The sequence below is a fragment of the Eutrema salsugineum genome, unplaced genomic scaffold (genome assembly GCF_000478725.1).
Source record: "Eutrema salsugineum unplaced genomic scaffold, Eutsalg1_0 scaffold_1, whole genome shotgun sequence".
In the NCBI taxonomy this organism is placed as follows: domain Eukaryota; kingdom Viridiplantae; phylum Streptophyta; class Magnoliopsida; order Brassicales; family Brassicaceae; genus Eutrema; species Eutrema salsugineum.
Window position 1 is genome coordinate 9,020,056 of NW_006256909.1, and position 21,622 is coordinate 9,041,677.

General features: G+C 38.1%; 6 protein-coding genes across 8 annotated transcripts; all 6 read left to right on the plus strand.

The window, feature by feature from the left end:
- The first annotated feature begins 23 nt into the window (after positions 1-23).
- Positions 24-2,762, plus strand: LOC18029646 (disease resistance RPP13-like protein 4). Of its 2 annotated transcripts, none has more exons than XM_024149410.1 (2): positions 24-175; positions 317-2,761. In XM_024149410.1, the coding sequence occupies exons 1-2, from the start codon at positions 53-55 to the stop codon at positions 2,501-2,503; spliced, it is 2,310 nt and encodes a 769-aa protein (XP_024005178.1). In that variant the 5' UTR covers positions 24-52; the 3' UTR covers positions 2,504-2,761. The 2 variants fall into 2 exon arrangements, with proteins under 2 accessions (XP_024005178.1, XP_006414013.2); XM_006413950.2 differs by having other exon boundaries at positions 56-175; positions 325-2,762.
- Positions 2,763-4,441: 1,679 nt separating this feature from the next.
- LOC18029647 lies at positions 4,442-6,556 on the plus strand. The gene has a single exon (XM_024148980.1). The coding sequence runs from the start codon at positions 4,442-4,444 to the stop codon at positions 6,554-6,556; it is 2,115 nt and encodes a 704-aa protein (XP_024004748.1).
- Positions 6,557-7,668: 1,112 nt separating this feature from the next.
- Positions 7,669-10,790, plus strand: LOC18029648. Its single transcript, XM_006413952.2, has one exon. The coding sequence runs from the start codon at positions 7,967-7,969 to the stop codon at positions 10,403-10,405; it is 2,439 nt and encodes an 812-aa protein (XP_006414015.1). The 5' UTR covers positions 7,669-7,966; the 3' UTR covers positions 10,406-10,790.
- Positions 10,791-10,951: 161 nt separating this feature from the next.
- Positions 10,952-12,593, plus strand: LOC18029649 (cadmium-induced protein AS8). Of its 2 annotated transcripts, none has more exons than XM_006413953.2 (4): positions 10,952-11,097; positions 11,420-11,666; positions 11,828-12,061; positions 12,371-12,593. In XM_006413953.2, exons 1-4 carry the CDS (start codon positions 11,095-11,097, stop codon positions 12,409-12,411), a joined length of 525 nt encoding a protein of 174 aa, XP_006414016.2. In that variant the 5' UTR covers positions 10,952-11,094; the 3' UTR covers positions 12,412-12,593. The 2 variants fall into 2 exon arrangements, with proteins under 2 accessions (XP_006414016.2, XP_024005875.1); XM_024150107.1 differs by lacking the exon at positions 10,952-11,097 and adding an exon at positions 11,314-11,344.
- A 242-nt stretch (positions 12,594-12,835) lies between these two features.
- Positions 12,836-14,050, plus strand: LOC18029650 (probable disease resistance protein At4g19060). The gene has a single exon (XM_024150106.1). The coding sequence runs from the start codon at positions 12,924-12,926 to the stop codon at positions 13,932-13,934; it is 1,011 nt and encodes a 336-aa protein (XP_024005874.1). The 5' UTR covers positions 12,836-12,923; the 3' UTR covers positions 13,935-14,050.
- Positions 14,051-14,961: 911 nt separating this feature from the next.
- LOC18029652 (putative disease resistance protein At4g19050) lies at positions 14,962-21,397 on the plus strand. The gene is given in 11 exon segments (XM_024148982.1): positions 14,962-15,012; positions 15,330-18,723; positions 18,795-18,876; positions 19,278-19,303; positions 19,856-19,904; positions 19,999-20,107; positions 20,196-20,203; positions 20,205-20,290; positions 20,687-20,820; positions 20,917-21,080; positions 21,180-21,397. Coding segments are annotated over 10 exon segments (4,125 nt in total). The 5' UTR covers positions 14,962-15,012; positions 15,330-15,331; the 3' UTR covers positions 21,255-21,397.
- Positions 21,398-21,622: the final 225 nt, after the last annotated feature.

The window sequence follows — 21,622 nt, forward strand, 5'->3', positions numbered from 1 at the left end:
TTCATGGCTTTTCTTTTTTTTTTTTTTCCATTTTGGTTAATTCCCTGGGGCAATGCTCGATTGTTTTCAAGATTCGCAGGCAAGATGGGTTCGGTGTACTTGCTTTGAGTGGTGGGGAAGAGAAGGCTCTATCTCTCTCTTGGTGTGGCCGCTGAGGAGGATCTACAAGAGTAAGGTATTGCATATCAGTTTTTTTTTTTTTTTTTTTTGATTTCGAACATGATTTCAGATTGGTGGGTAATGGAAAGTTCATGGCTTTCCTTATTTCTTTTCCATTTTGGTTAATTCCCTGGGGAAATTCTCGATTTATTTCAAGATTTGCAGGCAAGACGGGTTCGGTGTGCTTGCTTTGAGTGGTGGGGAAGAGAAGGCTTTTTCTTTTTTACCATTCCATCTCATGGCTTCCAAGAGCAACCCACTCGCACATCAATCAGGAGATACCTCAGAGGATATACTCGACAAGATCTTGGAGACCTTGCCAGAGTTGGAAAAACTGATATCTTCTGTAAAGAAATGTCCTTTAGAAAGAAGCGAGAAGGAAGGAGAGATTACTGAGATAGATAATGAAAAAGTTAGTATACCAAGGAGCGTGAGTGCTCCTCCTGCTTTGACTCATGTTGCATTTGATGGCAAACTGATGTTGAGGCTAAAACATCATTTCCGACACCTCAAACTGAAGCTGGGAAAGCTGGATCAGTTTCAAACATATGTCGGAGTAGAGTTGGATAAACATCTTGTTGCCCTTCGGTCACTGATTACAAATTTGGATTCCCCCAGCGTTTCTTCTCAAACTACGTATTGGATCAAGTCAGACTTGGAAGACATTGAGAAGAAGATCTCTGATTTGTTGTACCAAGTCCCCTTATTGTCTGGCAGGTCAGAAAAACAGATAGCAACAGCATATGGTGATGAGGATGATGAAGACGAGGTTCATCATGACAATGTCTATTATCTCCGCGGCCTACATACAAACGTGGAAAGACTCATCAAATGCGAGGCTTTCAGACAAGTGAAACGGAATTTTATGGAACTTGAGGCTGAACGGAAGATCTGCCTTCTGAGTTTCGCTGTGTTCCCGGAGAACAGAGAGGTTCATAGAACAGTGCTGATGTATTGGTGGATAGGAGAGGGGATTCTCAATGTCAAGACAGCTGAAGAAGATGTAAGGAAAATTCTAAAGGACTTCACTGAGAAAAAGTTGGTCGAACCCGTTGAAGAGAGGCGCAAACTGGCTCCAAGCAGCTATAAGATGAGCCCTTTTGTGCATTCTTCAGTTGTTCTCATCTCAAAGGAGATTGGGCTTTTTGATATTTACGGCGAAGAGTCTAAGCCACGCATGAACATGTCAGATATGGGAAAGGTATTCCTTGTGGAAGGGTCGGCAATCCAGCCAGAGGCAACCTCTAGAAAAATGCCATCACTGAAAATTGAAACAGTGCTCAATGTCTCTGAGAGGTATCCGGACTTCGCAGTCAGGTGGTTCTTGAAGAATCCACGTAAACACAGGAGATTCACGATCAACTCATCAGAAGATTGGTTCAAGTCACTCAAGGTGTTTTATTTGGGAAGATGGGAAAGAAGTCAGAAACGTCACATCGAGGTACAGAATCACGAGCTCATGAAGTGTTTAAAACATGTGACAAAAGTAAGACTGCTAAGTCTTCAAGGGATCTCGACAATTAGAAGCCTAAATAATTCGGTTTGTAAGCTACGCGAGCTAGTCATCTTGGACCTCAGGGAATGCTATGACCTGACGAAACTCCCAGATGAAATAGATTCACTCGAGAATCTGGTCTACTTGGATATGACAGGCTGCTATATGTTGGAGTGGATTCCCTCAAGGTTGGCTTATTTGGATAACTTAGAGGTCCTCAAGGGCTTTGTTGTTAGCGATGACATCTATGACGGTGGTTCGTGCAAGCTGATTTATTTGAAGCACTTGCGGAAACTAAGAAAGCTCAGCATCGAAATAAACCGAGATGATTTCCGTTTGCACGAATTGATGGAGGATCTTGCAGATCTCAAGTCGTTGACAAGCTTGAAAGTGACATGGAGGAGGGATCTCGACTTCTATGACGGTGGGTCAAGCAAGCTGATTTATTTGACGCGCACTGTCACTCGTTCTCTTCCCAAGAATCTCAGACGTCAGGTTCGTGTCCCTTTTCAGTTAAAGAAGCTGAGTCTGCAGCGTTTTCCAGAAGAAGAACTTCCCACTTGGCTTCATCCTCACAATCTACTTCACTTGAAAAAGCTACACATTGGAGGAGGTAGAACCCTAAAGGGTTTCGGTGACTTGCCGGAGGAGGCAACACCATGTGCTGTTGAGGTCTTGCGTCTCACGTCCCTCCCCAAGCTAACAGTTGGTTGGATAGAGCTCAAGCAACTATACTTCCCAAATCTTATTTTTTTGGAGAACTATGAGTGTCCAAGAGTTACTCTCACTCCCTGCGATGGAAATGGAATCTGGAGATCTGACCAAGACTGTTCAACAATAACGGAGTAACCCATCTAAAAGGTTTTATCTGATCGAGATATTAAGCAATGCTGCAATGATATGACTGATTTTATTGTTTTTAGTTGTGAGATAACAAAGTGGTAATGTATTGGTTTTCCTATTTTGGTTTGTTAAAAGTCTGGGTGTTTTCCATTATTCCTCTATAATTAATACTTTAATCCGACTATAAACGGTGTGGTTAGAGATGTTAAGGCAACATCGACTGATCCACGCACCCCTATATTGTCTACAGCTCGTTGTGTATGTAAACATATATCCCAACACTTGTTCCTTTTTTTGGGTATATAGTTCACATATTATCCACACACACACAAAAAAAAAAAAAACACTTCCCAAGTCCCCAACTAATCAATGCCTCTCGTCTTCTGTCGCCGTTTGCCGCGTTAAAGATGTGGATCGATGTCCGTACGGTTAAGGGGTTTAGAGATAATTGAAGAAAATGTCACAAAAATTTTTAACTTTCAAATTTCTATAAAAAAATACCAATTTTCTCTGAACCAAGAAAAGTTAGATCATGTTTTATTGATTTAACCGTTTTAATCCCAAATTTTACTGACTAAACTGTTCTAGTTCTATTGATTAAGAGATGATGACTTTTTTTTGGCATAGAAAATTATGTGATTTAATATAATATTAAAGACTATCAATCACACAGTTAATAGTGTGAAACAGTGAATCATATTATACATGGTATACATGCCAACTAGACTTTTGATTTTCTTAATATAAGACTTGTGGATACTGCTTAAAGACAGCAAATCATTTACGCCACCACCTTTTTATTAATTAAATATTTTAATTGTTGCTACAAGACGACAAATCATTTATATTAAGAAAAATTTGCTGTGGTATTTGATTCCGGATCAACTTGCTAATTACTTGCTTTTTTTAACAATAGATGCAAAGACAATTAACTTGTATGCCTAGTACAAGGGGCAATAAACTATCATTTGGTTTTTTTTTTTGTCGACAACTATCATGTGGTTTACAAACTCATACCTTTTTTTTAGTAATTTTTACGATCTTGAGTTTAATGACTACTCATAAGTCATATCGACTTCTCTTATTATAAATTTTTATAATACAGCTTTATTTTCTATCATTAACCCTCAAGTAAAAGTATCTAGGATCATTCAGGCAAGACTGGTTCAAATTTTCAGTGCTACTATAGTCAGAGTTGAAAAAACAAAAAATTAGGGTGAAATATATAGAATTAAATTTAGTAAAAACTTGGTTAATAAATTCGAAAAAACTTGCGTTATAGTGCGAAGTAATTTTTCAAAAATCTGTTTAATATTTTGTCAAACCTACACTTAATTATTATAATTAAAATTGTCAAACCAGACTAATTTATTTGCTTGATTTATTTTTAATAGATTAAAATATACACTTAAATTTAGTTTGTTTTATTTTATTTTGATATATATTCAAATAAAATAATACAAATTATAGTAAAAATATTTCATAATTTTGAATTTTTTAATATATATAATGATTATTATTTGAAAATATATAATATATTAATATTACTATAATGAAAAGTAAAATAGTAATATTTATTTAATTAAAAACAATAATTTTTATAAATTTTTTAATAGTTTTGAAAAATAGTTATATCGTATCAATACTATATTTTTGTAATATTTTATAAAATAAAATTTACTTTTTAAATAACTTATTAATAAATAGTATAGAGACTATTCAAACTTAAAATTGTAATACAGATGTGAACCATCTATACTTTAAAATTTAAGTATTTTATTGAGGGTTATAGAATAATTGGAGGAGCTTTCTCAACGCTCTCAAGGACACAAATGATATTAACCCATAATTTGCATTCCACAGAGAGAGAAAGAAGAAGAAGAAGAAAAAAAGAGTTCCCTTGTTTTTGCTAAAGAAAAAAAAAAAATAGTTCTCTCAGCCACCATGAATGCTGTGGAGTTTCCCAGTCATCGACACCCTTTAAATCTTAAAGAGTTATCGTCTGAAGAAACAGAAGAAAGTCGAGTTTGTGGTTTATGTGGAGAAACCATAAAGGAAACCAACAGAGTTTATGAATGTTCCCAGTGTGATTTTGCTGCACATCTTGATTGTGCAGAGAATCCACCATCACTTGTTATCGAGAGGCCCAAGTTCCATGAGCATACTCTCACTCTCTTGCCTAGACAAGTCTCCTTCACTTGTAATGCTTGTGGACTTTCTGGCGATAAATCTCCGTATGTATGTCTTGAGTGTTCTTTCATGACACACAAAGACTGCATAGACTTTCCACGCGCTATAAGAATCAACCGTCACCACCACCGCATGTTTTATACTTCCTTTCTAGGCTCCGGGGAACAGACTTGTGGAATTTGTCGCCGGAAGATGGACGGGCGATATGGTGCTTATTCTTGTCTTTGTTGTGAAGATTACTATGTTCATTCGAGATGCGCAGTAAGACGAGACGTGTGGGACGGCATTGATGTAGAGGGTAAACCCGAAGAAGAAGACGGGAAGGATGATCTGGAGGAGTTCACCATAATTGAGGAGCGGTCATTAATTGTTCATTTCTGTCATGAACAACATGTCCTAAGTTTTAGATCCCAATATGAATATGCAGATGATGTTTGCTCTGGATGTGCTCTTCCCATAGCAGCTGAGAACTTTTACACTTGTCAGGAATGCACTTACTTACTTCACGAACGATGTGCTAATCTCCCACGGGAGATAACTACGTTTCTACATGTACATCCACTCACTCTTTGCCCGGATGATGAAAGTTCATGTGGTCCTAATGGCCCTTCTCGCTGTGGTTCTTGTCACTTGCATTTCAATGGGTTCAGCTATCGTTGTTTGGAGTGCAAAGACGATAACATTGAATTCGACATTCGATGTTCATCAGTTTCTGAACCCTTATTGGTCTCTAGTCATGAGCATCCGTTATTTATAGACGACGTTCCAACAGATGAGATCGAGGAGGCCAAGATCTGTAGTGGCTGCGGTCTTCAAGGACCAAAATATATTCTAAGTTGTTTTCAATGCAGATTCCATTTGTGCATGGCGTGTGCAACAAAAGGAGACGTGTGGGGCGGCGTGGAGGTCATGAGAAATATCGAAGAAGAAGATAATGACGAGAATGGTGAGCAATCATACTCCATGATAAGCGATGGGGTAGTTCTTCATATCGGTCATAAACAACATCATCTAAGACTTGAAGATGAATATACAGATGATGTTTGCTCTGGATGTGCTCTTCCCATAGCAGCTAAGACCTTTTACCGTTGTCATCAGGAATGCTCTTTCTTTCTTCACGAACGATGTGCTAATCTCCCACAAGAGATAACTACGTTTCTACATGTACATCCACTCACTCTTTGCCCGGATGATGAAAGGTCATGTGGTCCTTCTCGCTGTGGTTCTTGTCACTTGCATTTTAATGGGTTCAGCTATCGTTGTTTGGAGTGCAAAGACGATAACATTGAATTCGACATTCGATGTTCATCAGTTTCTGAACCCTTGTTGGTCTCTAGTCATGAGCATCCTTTATTTATAGACGACGTTCCAACAGATGAGATCGAGGAGGCCAAGATCTGTAGTGGCTGCGGTCTTCAAGGACAAAAATATATTCTAAGTTGTTTTGGATGCAGATTCCATTTGTGCATGGCGTGTGCAGCCTTACCCGATAAGGCCAAGTACAAGTATGATGAGCATTTGCTCAGCATCAAATCTGGTCTTGAAGATTCTACCGGCGGATACTTGTTGTGTGACGTATGCGAAAAGAAAATCGAAGAAAAGGGTAATTACTACAAATGTTTCAGTTGTGGTCCGGTTCTTCATACCAATTGTGCCGTTGGAAGTTTCAGACACATGAGACCGTGGATGAGTTTCATCTCACTTGGACACGAGTACAAAGTGGTCCGAAATGACTGGACAACACAACTACGTTGTAGCAACTGTGACAATGAATGCCACGAACCATTGCTCTTGGTGTCTACAACTACTACTGATGTTACTATTTACTTGTGTTCTTCTCGTTGTTTCACTGCTTATGTTCCGGTCTAAGCCTCCCTCTAAGTTTTTTTTTTTTTTTTTTTCTCTGTTTTGTGTCTTCTTTTTCTGTTTTGTAATATTATGTCTCCAATTCTCTTGGTATCAACATTACATACAATACAACCCACATTGCTCTTGATATCTACCACTGCTTACAGATTTTTGTTTCCTTAGGATTACACAAGCTATCTAGTCATATCCCAATTATCAGTTCCAGAACAATTTTTGGGAGTTTATTAATTGCTAGAATTTAGAAACTACATTATTAATTTTTTTTTGTTTGCGTTAGCTCAAGGGATTATTCGACAAGGAGAAGATAACTTCCGATGTGTAAATTATTACTCTGTTTCTTCTCTCTTCTGGTTTTGCCCTGTTTTTAGACCAGGCTCTGTTTTCTCTTTTTGTCATTTGGATTAATATTAGACGGAAAAAATTGAAAACATCTAACAGTCTTACACACATATTCCGTCGACATTGAATTCAATACCCGTTAAATTGATTCCAACTTTTTATTAATATTTTTTTGTTAGTTAAAACAATTCTGGCTAATAGCAGGCAATGAATTGTTTGAATTGTTCATATCCGAGTTCATGAAGTACACTAACTTTTTTTTGTTTGTTTGACAATAACTTCTGATTTAAATAATTGGCAGTAAGTACAATGGCCATATATTTTGGAAACATGTATAGTTTTACATATAATGTTGGATTAGACAAGTTTTAACATATAATTTAATGAAATATTTTGACACATATCCTATTCCTAGTCAACTAAAACATTTCTGAAGGTCATACTTAATTGTCTACCGAAATTTTTAAGACAACTGTCACCGATGAACACGTAAGAAAACATGGTTGCAGGTAACAAGGTTTTAAATAATGGATATCTATGCAGTTATGCGCTGTAAATGTAATACACAAAAACAATGGTGTTAGTTGAACAAAAAAAAATAAAAAATGATTAAATGATGTTAATAAAAAATTAGGAAAAAGGCAGACACAAAAAAGTCAACAATTATAAAATAAATTAACATGCAATGTGAAACGTGAAGGGCCCGGATACTGAAAAAACAATTTGGTCTTTCTTTAGATATAATTGACCAATATAATTGGTCTTTCTTTATGTTTCATATAAAAAATAAACAGAGTGGGGGTCTCAAAAGTCTTTCTTTAGACTGGTCGCTTGATAAATATCATCTTCGACCAACAAAAAAAAAAAAGATAAATATCATCAACCTTCGAGCCAACTTGATGACACCGGTTATAATATCCAGATGCTCTGTTACTACCAGAATTGCATCTAGGGGGTCTTAAAAATAAACCAAACCAGTCCAAACCGTCTCATAAACTGAGAACCAGTTCGTTCTCCAAAAAGGCAGGTACCAGCTCCAGTTTGCTGATACAGAACAGAAAAACAAGAAAGATGGGTGAGGCAATACCCAAGGCAGTGAAAGATATGTGGGACAAATGGAACATCCGTGGCCTTGTGATATTCAGTCTTGTCCTTCAGGCAATCCTTGTTCTTCTCTCACCAAATCGAAAACGAACTCCTATGAGATTTTTTCGACTTCTCATCTGGTCATCTTACATTTTAGCCAACTGGTCAGCTGATTATGCCGTGGGACAAATCTCAGATAGCTCAGGAGACGACCCTGAACCAAACGAGTCGCCCAAGACAAACGAGCTCTTGGCGTTCTGGGCAATGTTCCTTCTCTTGCACCTTGGTGGTCCTGACACAATCACAGCTCTTGCTCTGGAGGATAATGAGCTCTGGCTCAGGAGCTTGTTTGGTCTTGTCTGCCAATTCATTGCTACTCTCTACGTGTTCTTGCTGTCAATACCCAACAGTCTATTGGTACCTACTTCACTCATGCTTGTGGCTGGAGTCATCAAGTATGTTGAGAGGATAGGAGCAATGCGTGGAGCTAGTCTCGAAAGGTTCAAAGATTCAATGCTTGGGGAGCCCGAACCTGGAATCGACTACACAAGGTTTATGGAAGAGTACAAAATAAGGAAGATTTCGAAAGAGCGTAGCCAGTTAGTTTGGGTCCCGGAGCCTAAGAAAGAGCAAGCAGTTAAGGTATCCGTAAGCTCAGAGAAAGAATGTCTGACTCATCTCGAGGTTGTTCAACATGCTTATAAGTACTTCAACATCTACAAAGGTCTTGTGGTAGATTTCATCTATAGCTCACACCAGTGGATAGAGAGCAAGCAATTTTTCCAGTTGTTGTCGCCGGAAGATGCTTTGAGGATTCTAGAGGTAGAGCTCAGCTTCATCTACGGAACTTTATTCACCAAAGTTGACATCCTGCACACCTGGTTTGGAGCTGCTTTCCGCTGTATAGCCTTGGGATGCCTGTTTACATCCCTCCACATATTCAAAGCATCGAAGAAAGATGGATATGATGGTTTTGATGTTAGCCTTACTTATGCTTTGATCTTTGGTGGAATCGCACTGGATTTCATTTCCATCCTCATATTCTGTGTATCCGACTGGACATTTGCTAGACTGAGGAAGCCGAAGGAAGAGCTGGATAAGAAAGATACCATGTTTGACAGATTTCTCAATGGGCTCCTCGGTTTCAGGGACCTGAAGTGGAAGAAGTGCAACTGTCACGAGCAAGAAGGTCGCTGTCACATGGTGCCTAGTAGACTCTTTATATTTCGGAGATGGTCAGAGTACGTATATGCATACAACCTGATTGGCCCCTTCCTGAAGATAAAACCAAAGAGAATCCATCACACCAAGGGTTACATACACAGTTTCTATGACACCATCATTAGAAGCTTGTACATAGATCGTGCCACTGATTTCATCATCCGAGGAACAGTCTCAGTTTCCAAAGCCTTGAATCGCATCCGCGTGAAGATAGACCTGCACATAATTTCTCTGTTCAACAAACACAGGGTGAAATATTATCTTCTTTACCCTGTCAGGCTCTTTCTTAGATTCTGGTTTGGAATTCCTCTGTTAAACTATCTCTTGGAATTCTTCGGCATCACGGATCAGCTAAATGAGATGGTATTTACATCTCGTGAACACCTCACAAGAGAGCTTTGGGAATTCATATTTACGGAGGTTAAGCGTAGATCCGTCTTTGTTATTGGAATGGAAAGTGGCAGCCACATATATTCGGCTAGAGGTGACTGGATTCTGCGAGATATGGATACCGAGATTAATAACGAGAAGCTTCTGCCTTATGTTACCGAGGTGGATTACGATCAGAGCATTCTGGTGTGGCACATTGCCACTGAGCTCTTACACCAAACAGACGAAAACAATGCAAGAAATGTCGAATACAGAGAGTCCAGCAAAACACTTTCAGACTACATGATGTATCTCCTAATCGTGCAGCCCTCTCTTATGTCAACAGTTGCAGGAATTGATAAGGTAAGATTCAGAGACGCAATAGCAGAAGCCAGAAACCTCCCAGAGGCTAAAAAGCTGTTTCAAAGGAGGCATATTGCGGATTCAGGAGATGCAAAGATGGCCTGTAAAGCAATTTTAGATTCCTATAAGGTAGATGGGCAAAGAAATGAGAACGCCAAAGTGTATCGAAGCAAGTCTGTGCTGTTCCAAGCGAGCATGCTTGCAAAAGAGCTTCTTCGGATACAAACTCAACAAGGCAATAGTAAGATGTGGGAGGTAGTGAGCAAAGTGTGGGTGGAGATGCTTTGCTATGCAGCAACTCACTGTGACTCTAAACAGCATGCAGCTCAACTCAACAGAGGCGGTGAATTGATCAACTTTGTTTGGCTTTTGATGGCTCAATTTGGACTCGGAGAGCAGTTCCGGACCACCAAGGAAGATTCTAGAGCCAGACTCGTTTTGGACAAAGCAACCTCTTCTTGCCTTGTGTAACAGATTGTTGTCTTCTCTTTTTTGTCTTTAACATCTTTTTGGCTATTCGTTGAATCATCTATTCGCCTTATTGGCTAGGCTCTTCATGCTCCAATTTCAAACCAGAGAATCCATCAAAAATAGCTTCTGCTAAACTTTCTCACTCTAATTCCAACCAGAAAAATCCGAATTTGCTTCTAACATCCGATTAAATCCTAAACTTTTTAAAAGGGATTAGCCTGATCGTGTTCTTCCTGTATGCAAAACACATAGAGATTAGAGACACTAATGAGATCTTCACTTTCACCTGACAAAGTCGTGTAAACCACATTCTTGAGATTTCGCGAACTTGGCTCCACTCTTCCAGATTTGATTTCAGTGTTCAAGCAGGACAATTTTAGGGACACCGGAAACTGGACATTGAACGCCGGAGATTTCACACACGGTTAATCGATTATATAAGGACTCTGCCGTAGTTTGGTTTGGTAAACCGAATCGAATTGTACCGCTCATGTCAGGCCGGTCCGGTTATTTTATTTATTTATTTTAATCCAAGCGTTAAACGACGAGTGGTTCTCGGTGTTCGTCGTAGAAAAACTAAACGGCGAGTGTTTGCATTTCCGGGATCGAATTAAGGTGAAAACAAATAAGGAGAAACGAAAGGGGCAAAGATCGAAACAGAAGAGCAAAATTGAAATAGTAATCCATTAATGGTACATCTTGTATATATATTGTGTTCGTTGTTTCTATTTCTTAGAATTATCCCAGTTGTTCCGAATGTTTTCATCAATTGTCTGGTTTTGCGACTAAGTAACTGGAATTGGTTTATTGAATATTACTTGTTCGAGAAAATCTCTGGGAAAAAAAAGAGCTTTATGTTTTGCTGGTGATAGTGTTGAATATCTATTGGTTTGGCTTGTCGATTCAATTGTGCAGCTGGATTTGAGTTGATTTAGTTCGGTGGGTATTGAAGATTATTTCAATGGGTCAATATCAACTTACAGATTTATCATATCTTTTGTTTCAAAATCTCAGGTCTTGATGATCATTAAAGGTATATTTAGGAGATATGAGAAATGGAATCCTGTTCATCCTACTTATGGAGCATTTTGGGGAATGGGGATCGGGATTGGTTGTGGCGTCGGATGGGGACCTGGTTTTGGCCCTGAGGTCATTGGCTATGTCGGTGCAGGCTGTGGCGTTGGTTTCAGTGTTGGTATAACACTTGCTGGTCTCGGCATTGGTCTCCCCACAAATCTTCTTCTTGCAGCTCCTTATAACAGTATATACTCCCCATCTCTCTCTCTCCCTATCTCATTTCTTCATATATATGTGTTCTCAATACCAAGTAAATTCTTGTTTCTGAACTTTCTTGATTTGGGTCATGTAGTTTACAAGTAGTCTTTTTGTCTTCTGAGATTATTTTTGATATTTTATCTTCAGCTGTGGAAGCAACTAGAAAGAGCGCTTTGAAGTTGTTTGGTAAAAATCTTTCATTTGATGGATGGAGCGATGTTATGCCTCAATTTTCGGGGTTGCAGAGACAAGTCAGTGAGATGTGCTCTGGTTTTAACAAGAAACCTCTCTCAGATAATGCCATTGACATAAAAAGTTTGCCCTTGTTTATTTCACATGAATGTGGAAGATTTGGGAGTCATCTTCTCCTTGAGCGCAAAGGTACATTCCACTAGTCTGGTATCGATGCTCAAAAGTTCTTATCGATCTATGTTTTCTTGTCATTGGTAAGACATATTTTCTTAATATTTCATCTTGCTAATACAATAGAAGCTAAAGTCATGGCTTCTTTCCTGAGAATTTGCTTGCCTCTATATGTAACTTGCATTCCAACACTCTTCAGTCTCGTGCTAATGTAAACGCTTCTGTAGATAGGAGATGTCACTGTTATTCAATGTATAAAACGATCACTATATTCTTTAGAACGATGTGGATTTGAAAACAGTATGTTATATCAAACTTTCTTTTCAGGTTTGGAGGTCAAGAATCGTAGAGATTCATCAGCTATGTAATGTCATCCACCACGAGGATCTCAAGCATCTGAGACACTCTTTGCGAGATTTTGATTGGATAGTCAGCACAAATCAGAACCCTGTTTCCTGGCTTGTTTGGAGAAACACTATGAAACAAATCTGCAGCACTTGTGTCTGAGTCGATGTTACAGTTACAGAGATACATCTCCGAGGATTGGGATTTGACTGTAGCATTCATAGACGGTTCAGGTTAGTGAATGTGTTTCACGAAAAAAACAAAAAAGACCAGAAGTGTTGTTAATGTTACACCTGGTTTATGCTTTGCCCTTAATCAAATAATACATTTTCTATTTTTTTTTTGTTTTCTCTCTTCCTTTTTTCTTTTTTTTGTAACAATTCCATTTGCTTTATTCTTTACTTCTGGGGATAAAGAATTTGCAGAGAAAGATAGTTCGATATATATCTGTGTCACCCCAAAGTGAAAGCTGCAGACTTTGAAACCCATATTTTCCTTTGTAGTTTAGTTTTTCTTGGGAACAGAAGAAGAGCTTATGGCTCAAGCTAAGAAGTATATGTATGAAATTGATGAGAAGCTCGCAATAATCAAGTCTAACTTTGATGATAAATGGTTGTCTGAAAAACAGAGTGAATCTTCCTCTAAGCGTGGATACATGTCCACACATGGCGATTCATCAGCCACTCGGAACAGCAGCAGCAAAGAAGGGCTGCCTAAGGTGAACCATGTCGAGACAAAATCTGAGCTTCAGGATCTAAACATTCACGGTTTTATAAACGAGGCCTTGTTCTTGAAGAACTTCTTGCTGAAGCGAAAGGAATCCGAAGAGTTCAAGACGCTAGCGATTGTGGGGAAATACGGAGTTGGGAAAACGACATTGTGTCAATCTGTGTTCAACGACGAAGATGTGAAAAGAGCTTATCTCCCGAGGATATGGGTGTCTATGTACAGCAAAGAAACAAGAGAAGATGAAGATTCAAAGATAGCTGTGGTGAAGAGAATCTTGAGATCACTTGGTGTTGAAGATGAGATGTTTGAACGCATCAAAACAGACGCAGAAGAAGAGAAGAGAGGCAAAGATGAAGCTGGGGAGGAATCGGAAGAGACGGTTAAAGAGAAGGAGCTCTCTCGATTATTGCATACTCTTAACTCGATTCTGATGTGGAAGAAGTATCTGATCGTGTTGGACGATGTTTGTGAGGATAACGAGTGGAATCAGAGGCTCGATGGTGGGGAAGTTGAACAGGAAAAATGGCATCTTTCTTGTGGGTTTCCTAAAGGGTTTGGTGGGAGAGTTATTGTGACAAGCAGAGACGAGAGATTGGCGAAGAAGATAGTCGGAGAAGAAGAGAACCTGCAGCGTTTGTTTCCGAGATCCGATGCAGAGAGCGTGTGGGAGATTTACTATGATGCAGCTAAAACACGAGTGATGGTGAATCCGAGGTATCCAGGGAGATTCAAACAAGAACTTATGGATAAGTCTTGTGGTGTTCCTTTGGCTGCTCGAATGCTGGCGAAGATTGACCCTGAGAAAGTGGATGCTTGATGAAGTAGAAAAGCTTGTAACTTGTAAAGCAATTTATCTATGTATTTTAATCACTCTCTAGTCTTCGAAAACATTTGAATTTTACTATTTTAAAAAATAATTTATTATTCCCGTAATTGTTTTGTAGCTTTCTGGTATTTAAAAAATAATGAAGAGTCTCAATACAAATTTTCTGAAATTCGAAGATAATACGTTTTGTCACATTATACGGTTCTCTAGCAATCATATGTACCTTTTTATAATAACAAAAATACTACATCTCATGAATATATAGGAAGACATGTCTTGTTTTTTCAATCAGTGGACTAGAATAAACAATAATAATGATCTTGACAATCATATATGTAATGATCGTATGTATATTGTTTTATGGGTGACTGGATTTTTTTTTTACTAACAAAATTGAGAAAATCACAACATGACTGTTACAAGTCGATTGGAATTTTCCTACAGTAATCAAGTATATGCATCTTTCAGTCACTAAACTTTAATTTGGAATAGAATTATAGAAAGAATAGTAGTCTTTTACTTTTGAAGGAAGTATTGAATTCATGTGATAGAATATTAATTTCCTTTCAGCTAAAGAGAAGTTGTAGATTCTTCCCCAATAGTTTTAAGCTAAACATCTATACCCTTACTTTTCATAAATGTGTATCACACGATCATTAAACACAAGCAGGGCAATACATGTGTTTAGCATGTAACATTTTTTTGTTAATGAAAAAAGAAAAGCTTTGCTTGTGTAGTAGACCATTCCAAAAGCCATTTTGTTACCTGTACACTCCGAATAAAAAAATAATTTTGGTACTCTAAATTAGTAAGGTTGAATTTTTAGGAAGAATATGGTATTTATACTTGGCGTTTTTGTTTCGAACAGAATATAGTCTAAACTAAAAATATTGTTGTTTTATAAAAATCCAGATATCTTGACCTGCAAGTCATCGGTGATGGAGTTGTATACTTGTATAAATACGTGAATCAATCAACGAAGGATAACAAAACAAGAGAAACAAAAAAAAAAAGAAAAAACTAGAAATAAAAAAACCAACCTGATCAGTTAATTTGAACAACTTACAAGGTTCTTCATATTTTACTCTGTTTTAGTTATATTTGCTTTAAGTTTTCTAGAAATCAATTTTCTTTTGATATTTTCATACTGTGGGTAGGGGGTCATATATTTGTACATTATGTTAATTATGTTCCAGATTAAATTAATCTAGCTGAACAAAAACAATTAGAAAATCCATTATTAGTTTTAAAGTAAGGGTTGTTATAACAACAATGATCTCTATGCATTTTAGATTATTTTTTGGATCAGCTGAGTTTTTTTTCTTCAGAAGAAAAACCTCTAACCTAAGGTTTTAACATATCTTCTCCTCTCTTTTTTGTTCCCAGAAATGGCTAACCAAGAAAAAAAAGATCAGATCAGGAGAGAAGATATTATCAAGATAACGGAATCAATACTGGGAGACGATTCAAGAACTGTTATCGTTGGTGAAGCTGGTATAGGGAAGACATGGCTGGCAAAAAAAGTCAGCGAAAGGCCAGAGATTTCTTCATGTTACAAGGTCCTCTGGTTACATCTGAACAAAATGATTCGAGACGAGAAGTCTCTTTACGAGAATCTAGCTGCTCACTTATCGTTGTTTTTCGAGTACGAAGAAGGCGAAAAAACTTTAACAAAAAAAGAAGAAGGCGAAAATCAAAATGAGCTCGATGCTTCATTGGAGAGCTTGAAGAAGAAGATATCAGATGAGATCAAGACGACGAAGAAAAAGAATATTCTGTTGATTTTGGATGATGAAGGAAGCAAGACAACTGAAAAACATGTAATGGAAGACCTAAAGCTCAAACAGTTTCTTGAGCAACCCGAACACGCACCTCTAAAGACTCTAGTCACAAGAAGAGTTGAGACAAAGGAGAAAGAGCCATCGACAACAACGATCAATGTCGGTCCGCTTACAGACAACGAGTCACGAGAGTTGCTTTCTAATTCTCAGAATTTACTTGAGTTACTTGAGTCACTTACCACCGTTGAAGACTGGCCGGCTTTGTTGCAGAGCCTTTACAAGAACGGAGAGATCAAAGACCCTACTTTGATGTCTTGCATTGTAAGCAAGAGCCAGGGCTTACCAGCTGCAATTGTTGTCTTAACCAAGTCTTTAGACAGCATCAAGACGCTGTCTGCAAAACAGAGGAAGATTTTCAAAGAACTGATTTTATCCTCCAAGTCACTAGACGCAGCAGCTGCTTCCAAGAACGCTATAAAGCGCAGCCGTTACAATCCCGTCTTGCGTTTAAGCTACGAGCTGTTGAAGCCTGAAGAGATGGTCAAAAAAAGTCCGGTCATTTCTTGCTTTTGGCATGTCTTAGACTTCTACAACCACTGTGGATGCGCTTACTACCGCGACCTAATCGCTCACTGGATGCTTGAAGGGTATTTTGATCCGGTTAAGTCGGTTGAGAAAGCTTACAAGGAAGGACATTCCATTTTGATGGAGTTTATGAACAGAGGGATCTTGAAGATACAAGAAGACAACATGGTGGTTCCAGAGATGTCTATGAACAATCTGTTAGATCTTCAAGACTGTGGTTTCTTTGGGAGATCTTGTCTTGGATTCAACAGAGTTTACGGTGGAGACAAGACAAAAGGCCTAGGGAGAATCATCTTGATCGACGATATGATCCAGACGATTCAATCCAAGAAGAAAAAGAACATCACTACACTTATCGTTAGCGGAAACCGTTTACGCAGAGAGGCTCCTCGGAAATTCTTTGAAAAACAAGAGATGCAAGATCTTGAAGTTGTTGTCCTCTTTGAGCCAACGTTTCAAGATCTTGTTCAGTCTCTATCTACGCTGAAGAAGCTTCGAGTACTCGTGATCAGAGACTGCGATCTAATCAAAGACATCAATGAGCTCAAGTGTCTCAAAGACCTACATGTTCTTGAAGTCTCTGGTGCAAGCTCTCTAGCTAAAATCGATGATGATTTCTTCAAGAACATGGAACGGCTTCAAAGTCTTAACCTTTCGGGACTTTCAATCGAATCTTCTCCTTCCACAGTTGAGAATCTAAGCAACCTCCGTTGCTTCATCCTAAGAGACTGCCCTAAGCTACAAGATCTGCCTAATTTCAATGTTGCAACAAACCTACTAGAAGTCATCGACATTAGCGGAGCTCGAGATCTCAAATCTTACTTCGATAGAGTTAAAGATTGGAAACAATATAAAGGCAAGAACAAGAACTTCGCTCATCTTCAAAAGCTCGAACACTTGGACTTCTCAGGGACTCAAATCATTCGCTTACCGATATTTCATCTCAAAGATTTCAGCACAATGCCATCGTTGACACGGCTCTTGCTAAGAAACTGTACAGAGCTTAAGAGGCTACCACAGCTTAAGCCCTTGACCAAACTCCAGGTTCTTGATGTCTCTGGTGCTAAGAAATTAGTAGAGATGCTTGAAGTTTGCTTAGAAGAGAAGGAAGAGCTTAGAATCCTTAACATTTCGGAGACAACTCTTCCTGAGCTAGCGGACACGATCAATGAAGTTGTCAATCTCAATCAGCTTCTGATAAGAAACTGCTCAATGATCAAAGAGCTTCCTAACATGGAGAAGCTAACACAACTTGAGGTTTTTGATGTTTCTGGTTGCAATCAGTTGGAGAAGATCGATGGATCCTTTGAGAAGATGTCTTTCCTCCACAAAGTGAATATTTCGGGAACGAATCTCCGTGAGTTACCTAATAAAATCTCGGAGCTGTCTAACTTGAAAGAGCTCATCATAAGAAACTGTTCCAAGCTAGTGGCTCTTCCAAATCTTGAGAAGCTAACACATCTTGAGATCTTCGATGTTTCGGGATGCAACGAGTTGGAGAAAATCGATGGATCGTTCGAGAATATGTCTTACTTACGAGAGGTGAATCTCTCTGGGACTAAACTCAAAACGTTTCCAGAGTTGCCAAAAGATAAAAGCATCCTCTGTTCTTCGAAACGCATTGTTCTCGCGGATTCGAGGTGTTTAAAGCTAGACGAGTGGAGCCAAATAAAGGAGTGTTTGGCAGAGAGCTCTAGCTTCTCGAATCAAGCGGAGAAAAAAAACGAGAAGCTTGTTCTTCATGGAGATAGATACAGAGATCTTGATCATGAAGTTCCCCTGGATATCGATATCGTTGATACAAAAAGATCAGTGGAGCTTGGAAAAGAGTATATGTCCAAAGCAGAGTATGTCTCTGTTTCAGAGAATGAATCCGAAAGCGTATCTTTGATCTTCGACGAGTTTGAGATGAGATCGGTTAAGGGTTGTTGGGTAGAGAGGTGCAAGAAGATGGAGAATATCTTCGAATTACGTGAGAAACAAGACAATGAGATATCATTACCATCTTCATTACCATTGGAGACTCTTTGGATCTCAAATCTTCCATTGCTAAAAAAACTAGACAGTGGTAATAGAATATTCGTCTTCAAGAACCTAAAAAAGCTAAGCATAGATTGTTGTCCAAGCATCGAATCTCTATTCCCGGGAGATTCTCAGCTTCTTGATAACCTTGAGACTCTCCGCGTGACGTTTTGTGATCATCTGAAGAGATTGTTTGAAGTAGAAGTAAGAGAAGTACCGAATCTTCGAAAGCTCTACCTTCTTGATTTGCCTGTTCTGTCGTCGGATGGAGTTAAATTTCCGAAGCTGGAGAAGTATACAAAAGAGTTGTGTCCGAATTTCAAAGCTACACTTGAGGAATTGAAGCTAGGAACAAGGAAAACAGAGGAAATATCAAATGATCAGTCTCACAAGTAAGTAAAGCAAGAAGAAGTACAAAAGAAAACGTTTTTTTGTTTTGTTTGACACTCTGTTCTCTGTGCAGGAATATTGGGCCTGAAATTCAAACTCCTACTCAGCCCACAAAAACTACAGGCCCGATTCAGCGACAACACAGAAGCTCCCCTGTGTGAATCCGAAGTCCCCTACTCTCTCTCCGTTCTTCATACGATGCTGATGAAAATCGAAATTTCCCAGTGATTTAAAGTTGAAAACTAATGATTGCTCACTAGAAAAGTCTAAATAATCTTCAAAGTCTTGAACTTTGTAAGAGCATGTAATACAAACGCTAGAAATTGTTCACTTTGTTGTGTTCTGTAAAATCTAAAAAAAAGGAATATTAATAAATGAATGCTATTTATGTTATGTTATTGTTCTCTCATGTTTTGGTCTGCTATCGTAAAATTTAAGCAGTGAGAGAGACGAGAACATTGCCATAGAAAAAGAGTCACCTTTTACAATCTCTTTTTCTCATTTTTTTTTGTCAAAGCGATTCAAGTTCGTCTCTTTCTCTCTTTTTCCGAATTAATCGATGAGTCTATTCGGGCTGGGAAGGTGAATCACTGATTCTTTTGCGTAACATTTCTGTTTTTTTTTTTTTTTTTAATGGGTATATCGATTGTTTGTGTCTGAGATCATTCGAATATTGACTCCTAATATGTTTCTACTGGGATCCTTTTATCTATTTTACCCAAGTGATTATTCGTCATTTTCGAAATCAATCAACTACATCGTATCGAAACTGATTATCCACCACTTTTGGGCAATGGGTTCTCAATCTCTTGATTTATGGGGATTGCTGAGTAAATTTTGTGTCTCACTTCCACATTCCCTTTATATAACTTTGTGAATTGTCATACACTATTATTGAGTTTATTCGAATTGTGGATTTTGGATCTGTTTCATAAGCATATAATTATCAGTTGGTTCTGTTAATTTGTCTTGTGTGTTGAGAGTCATTTGGAAACAGTTGAATATTCAATGTTCAACGGTTATCTTCTTCAGAATTGGATGATTCATGCTCTACATTATGTAAAATTTGCTTATTTGTAGCATTTTTTTTTCTGATTCATATTTCTCCTTTTGATTATTGTGTTCATTGATTAGAAATCAAAAGACTTTCCGTCCTAAAAAGAGCGCACCATCAGGAACTAAGGTTTGTAATTCTAACTCCACATGTTTCTTTTACAATGATTCATGTTTTTGTAGCCTTGAAAGAAGTGTTTGCTTCTCGCTTTGAATCGTGTTAGGGAGCACAGCTTCGTAAGCATATAGATGCAACTTTAGGTAGTGGGAATCTTAGAGAAGCTGTAAAACTTCCTCCAGGAGAGGATTTAAACGAATGGCTTGCAGTCAACAGTGAGCTTAACTTCTGCCACCACTCTTGTTTTATTAATTTCATGGTTTCTCTATGCATTTTAACATATTTAAATTTTATTTTCTTCAGCTGTGGATTTTTTTTAATCAGGTGAATCTGTTATTCGGCACACTTACCGAGTTCTGCACCCAGGAGAATTGTTCTACAATGACTGCTGGTCCAAAGTATGTAGCTTTTATCTCTTCTTCATTCAATTAAGTAATGATTCTTGATCATTGTTTTCTTTAGAAATCTTGTATTTAAGGGAAAAAAAAAACTGCTGGAGCTATATGAGCATATCTATATCTCCTCTTCATGGTTATGTAAACCAAAATTGTGTTCTAATCTGGTTTATATAACCCTCTACAGTCTGATATCCTTCAAGTTGGTTCCGTTTCCCTGATGAGATTTTTCTTAGATATGACCTTCATTTCTCAGCACTGCCTTTCTGTTAAAACATTTAATATATGACTTCAGAATCTTGAAAAGAGTTGCTAGTTTGAGTGACTATCATTGCGATGATTGACTTATTGATTTATCTGAAACCGTTTCATTGATGAAATTCGGTTGCAATGTCTCAGATACGAATACAGGTGGGCAGATGGTGTACAGATCAAGAAGCCTATTGAGGTTTCAGCTCCAAAGTATGTTGAATACTTAATGGATTGGATCGAGACACAACTTGATGATGAGTCCATATTTCCTCAAAGACTTGGTAAATAACTCACATTAGGATATATAGATCTCTGATGATTATGGACAAAGAGATTGATTGGTCTTATTGGCCGGTTTATGGTGGGGAATCTTAAAGGTGCGGATTTTCCTCCAAACTTCAAGGAAGTGGTGAAGACAATCTTTAAAAGATTGTTCCGAGTTTACGCACACATTTACCACTCTCATTTCCAGAAAACCGTTAGCCTCAAAGAGGAAGCTCATCTCAACACTTGCTTCAAGCACTTCATCCTCTTCACTCATGTAATTATATACTCTCCTTAACTCATCATCAAGTCTCCACTTTTAATCAGTTACTGAGTTTCTTGATTTTGCTTCTTGTTGGTTTGGTTTTTTTTGCAGGAGTTTGTTCTCATTGACAAGAAAGAACTTGCTCCTCTTCAAGACCTCATAGAATCTATCATTTCTCCTTACTAAAACCAAACATCCAAATTCTCTGTCCAATACAATCAGATTTTTTTCCTTTTTCAGAAATTCATGGTAATAAGCTTTAACCCCAAGTGTAAAAAAATTAACATTGTTGTTTCTGTTTGTAAAAAAGAATGAGACACTGCTAAACCTTGGAATATTTGGATGGTTTCAATCTAATTTTACTAGAGATAAACACATATCTGGTCACTGCATAGTTGATTTATTGGTCTTTAATATTGCATTTTTGACTTGGGTGTATTCCTTTGAAAAAAGATAAACAATGTCATGGTGTTGTCTTATTTGACGTCAGCCAACTATTGTGTTCCACGTGTATGCGGTTTACATGTCAGCTACTTTGTACATACGTCGTCGTT

Coding starts and splice junctions, on each gene's coding strand:
- LOC18029646 (XM_024149410.1), top strand. CDS start 53: ATGCTCGATTGTTTTCAAGATTCGCAGGCAAGATGGGTTCGGTGTACT. Junction 176..316: donor GGAGGATCTACAAGAGTAAG/GTATTGCATATC, acceptor ATTTATTTCAAG/ATTTGCAGGCAAGACGGGTT.
- LOC18029647 (XM_024148980.1), top strand. CDS start 4,442: ATGAATGCTGTGGAGTTTCCCAGTCATCGACACCCTTTAAATCTTAAA.
- LOC18029648 (XM_006413952.2), top strand. CDS start 7,967: ATGGGTGAGGCAATACCCAAGGCAGTGAAAGATATGTGGGACAAATGG.
- LOC18029649 (XM_006413953.2), top strand. Junction 11,667..11,827: donor TCTTGCAGCTCCTTATAACA/GTATATACTCCC, acceptor TTTTATCTTCAG/CTGTGGAAGCAACTAGAAAG. Junction 12,062..12,370: donor TCTTCTCCTTGAGCGCAAAG/GTACATTCCACT, acceptor CTTTCTTTTCAG/GTTTGGAGGTCAAGAATCGT.
- LOC18029650 (XM_024150106.1), top strand. CDS start 12,924: ATGGCTCAAGCTAAGAAGTATATGTATGAAATTGATGAGAAGCTCGCA.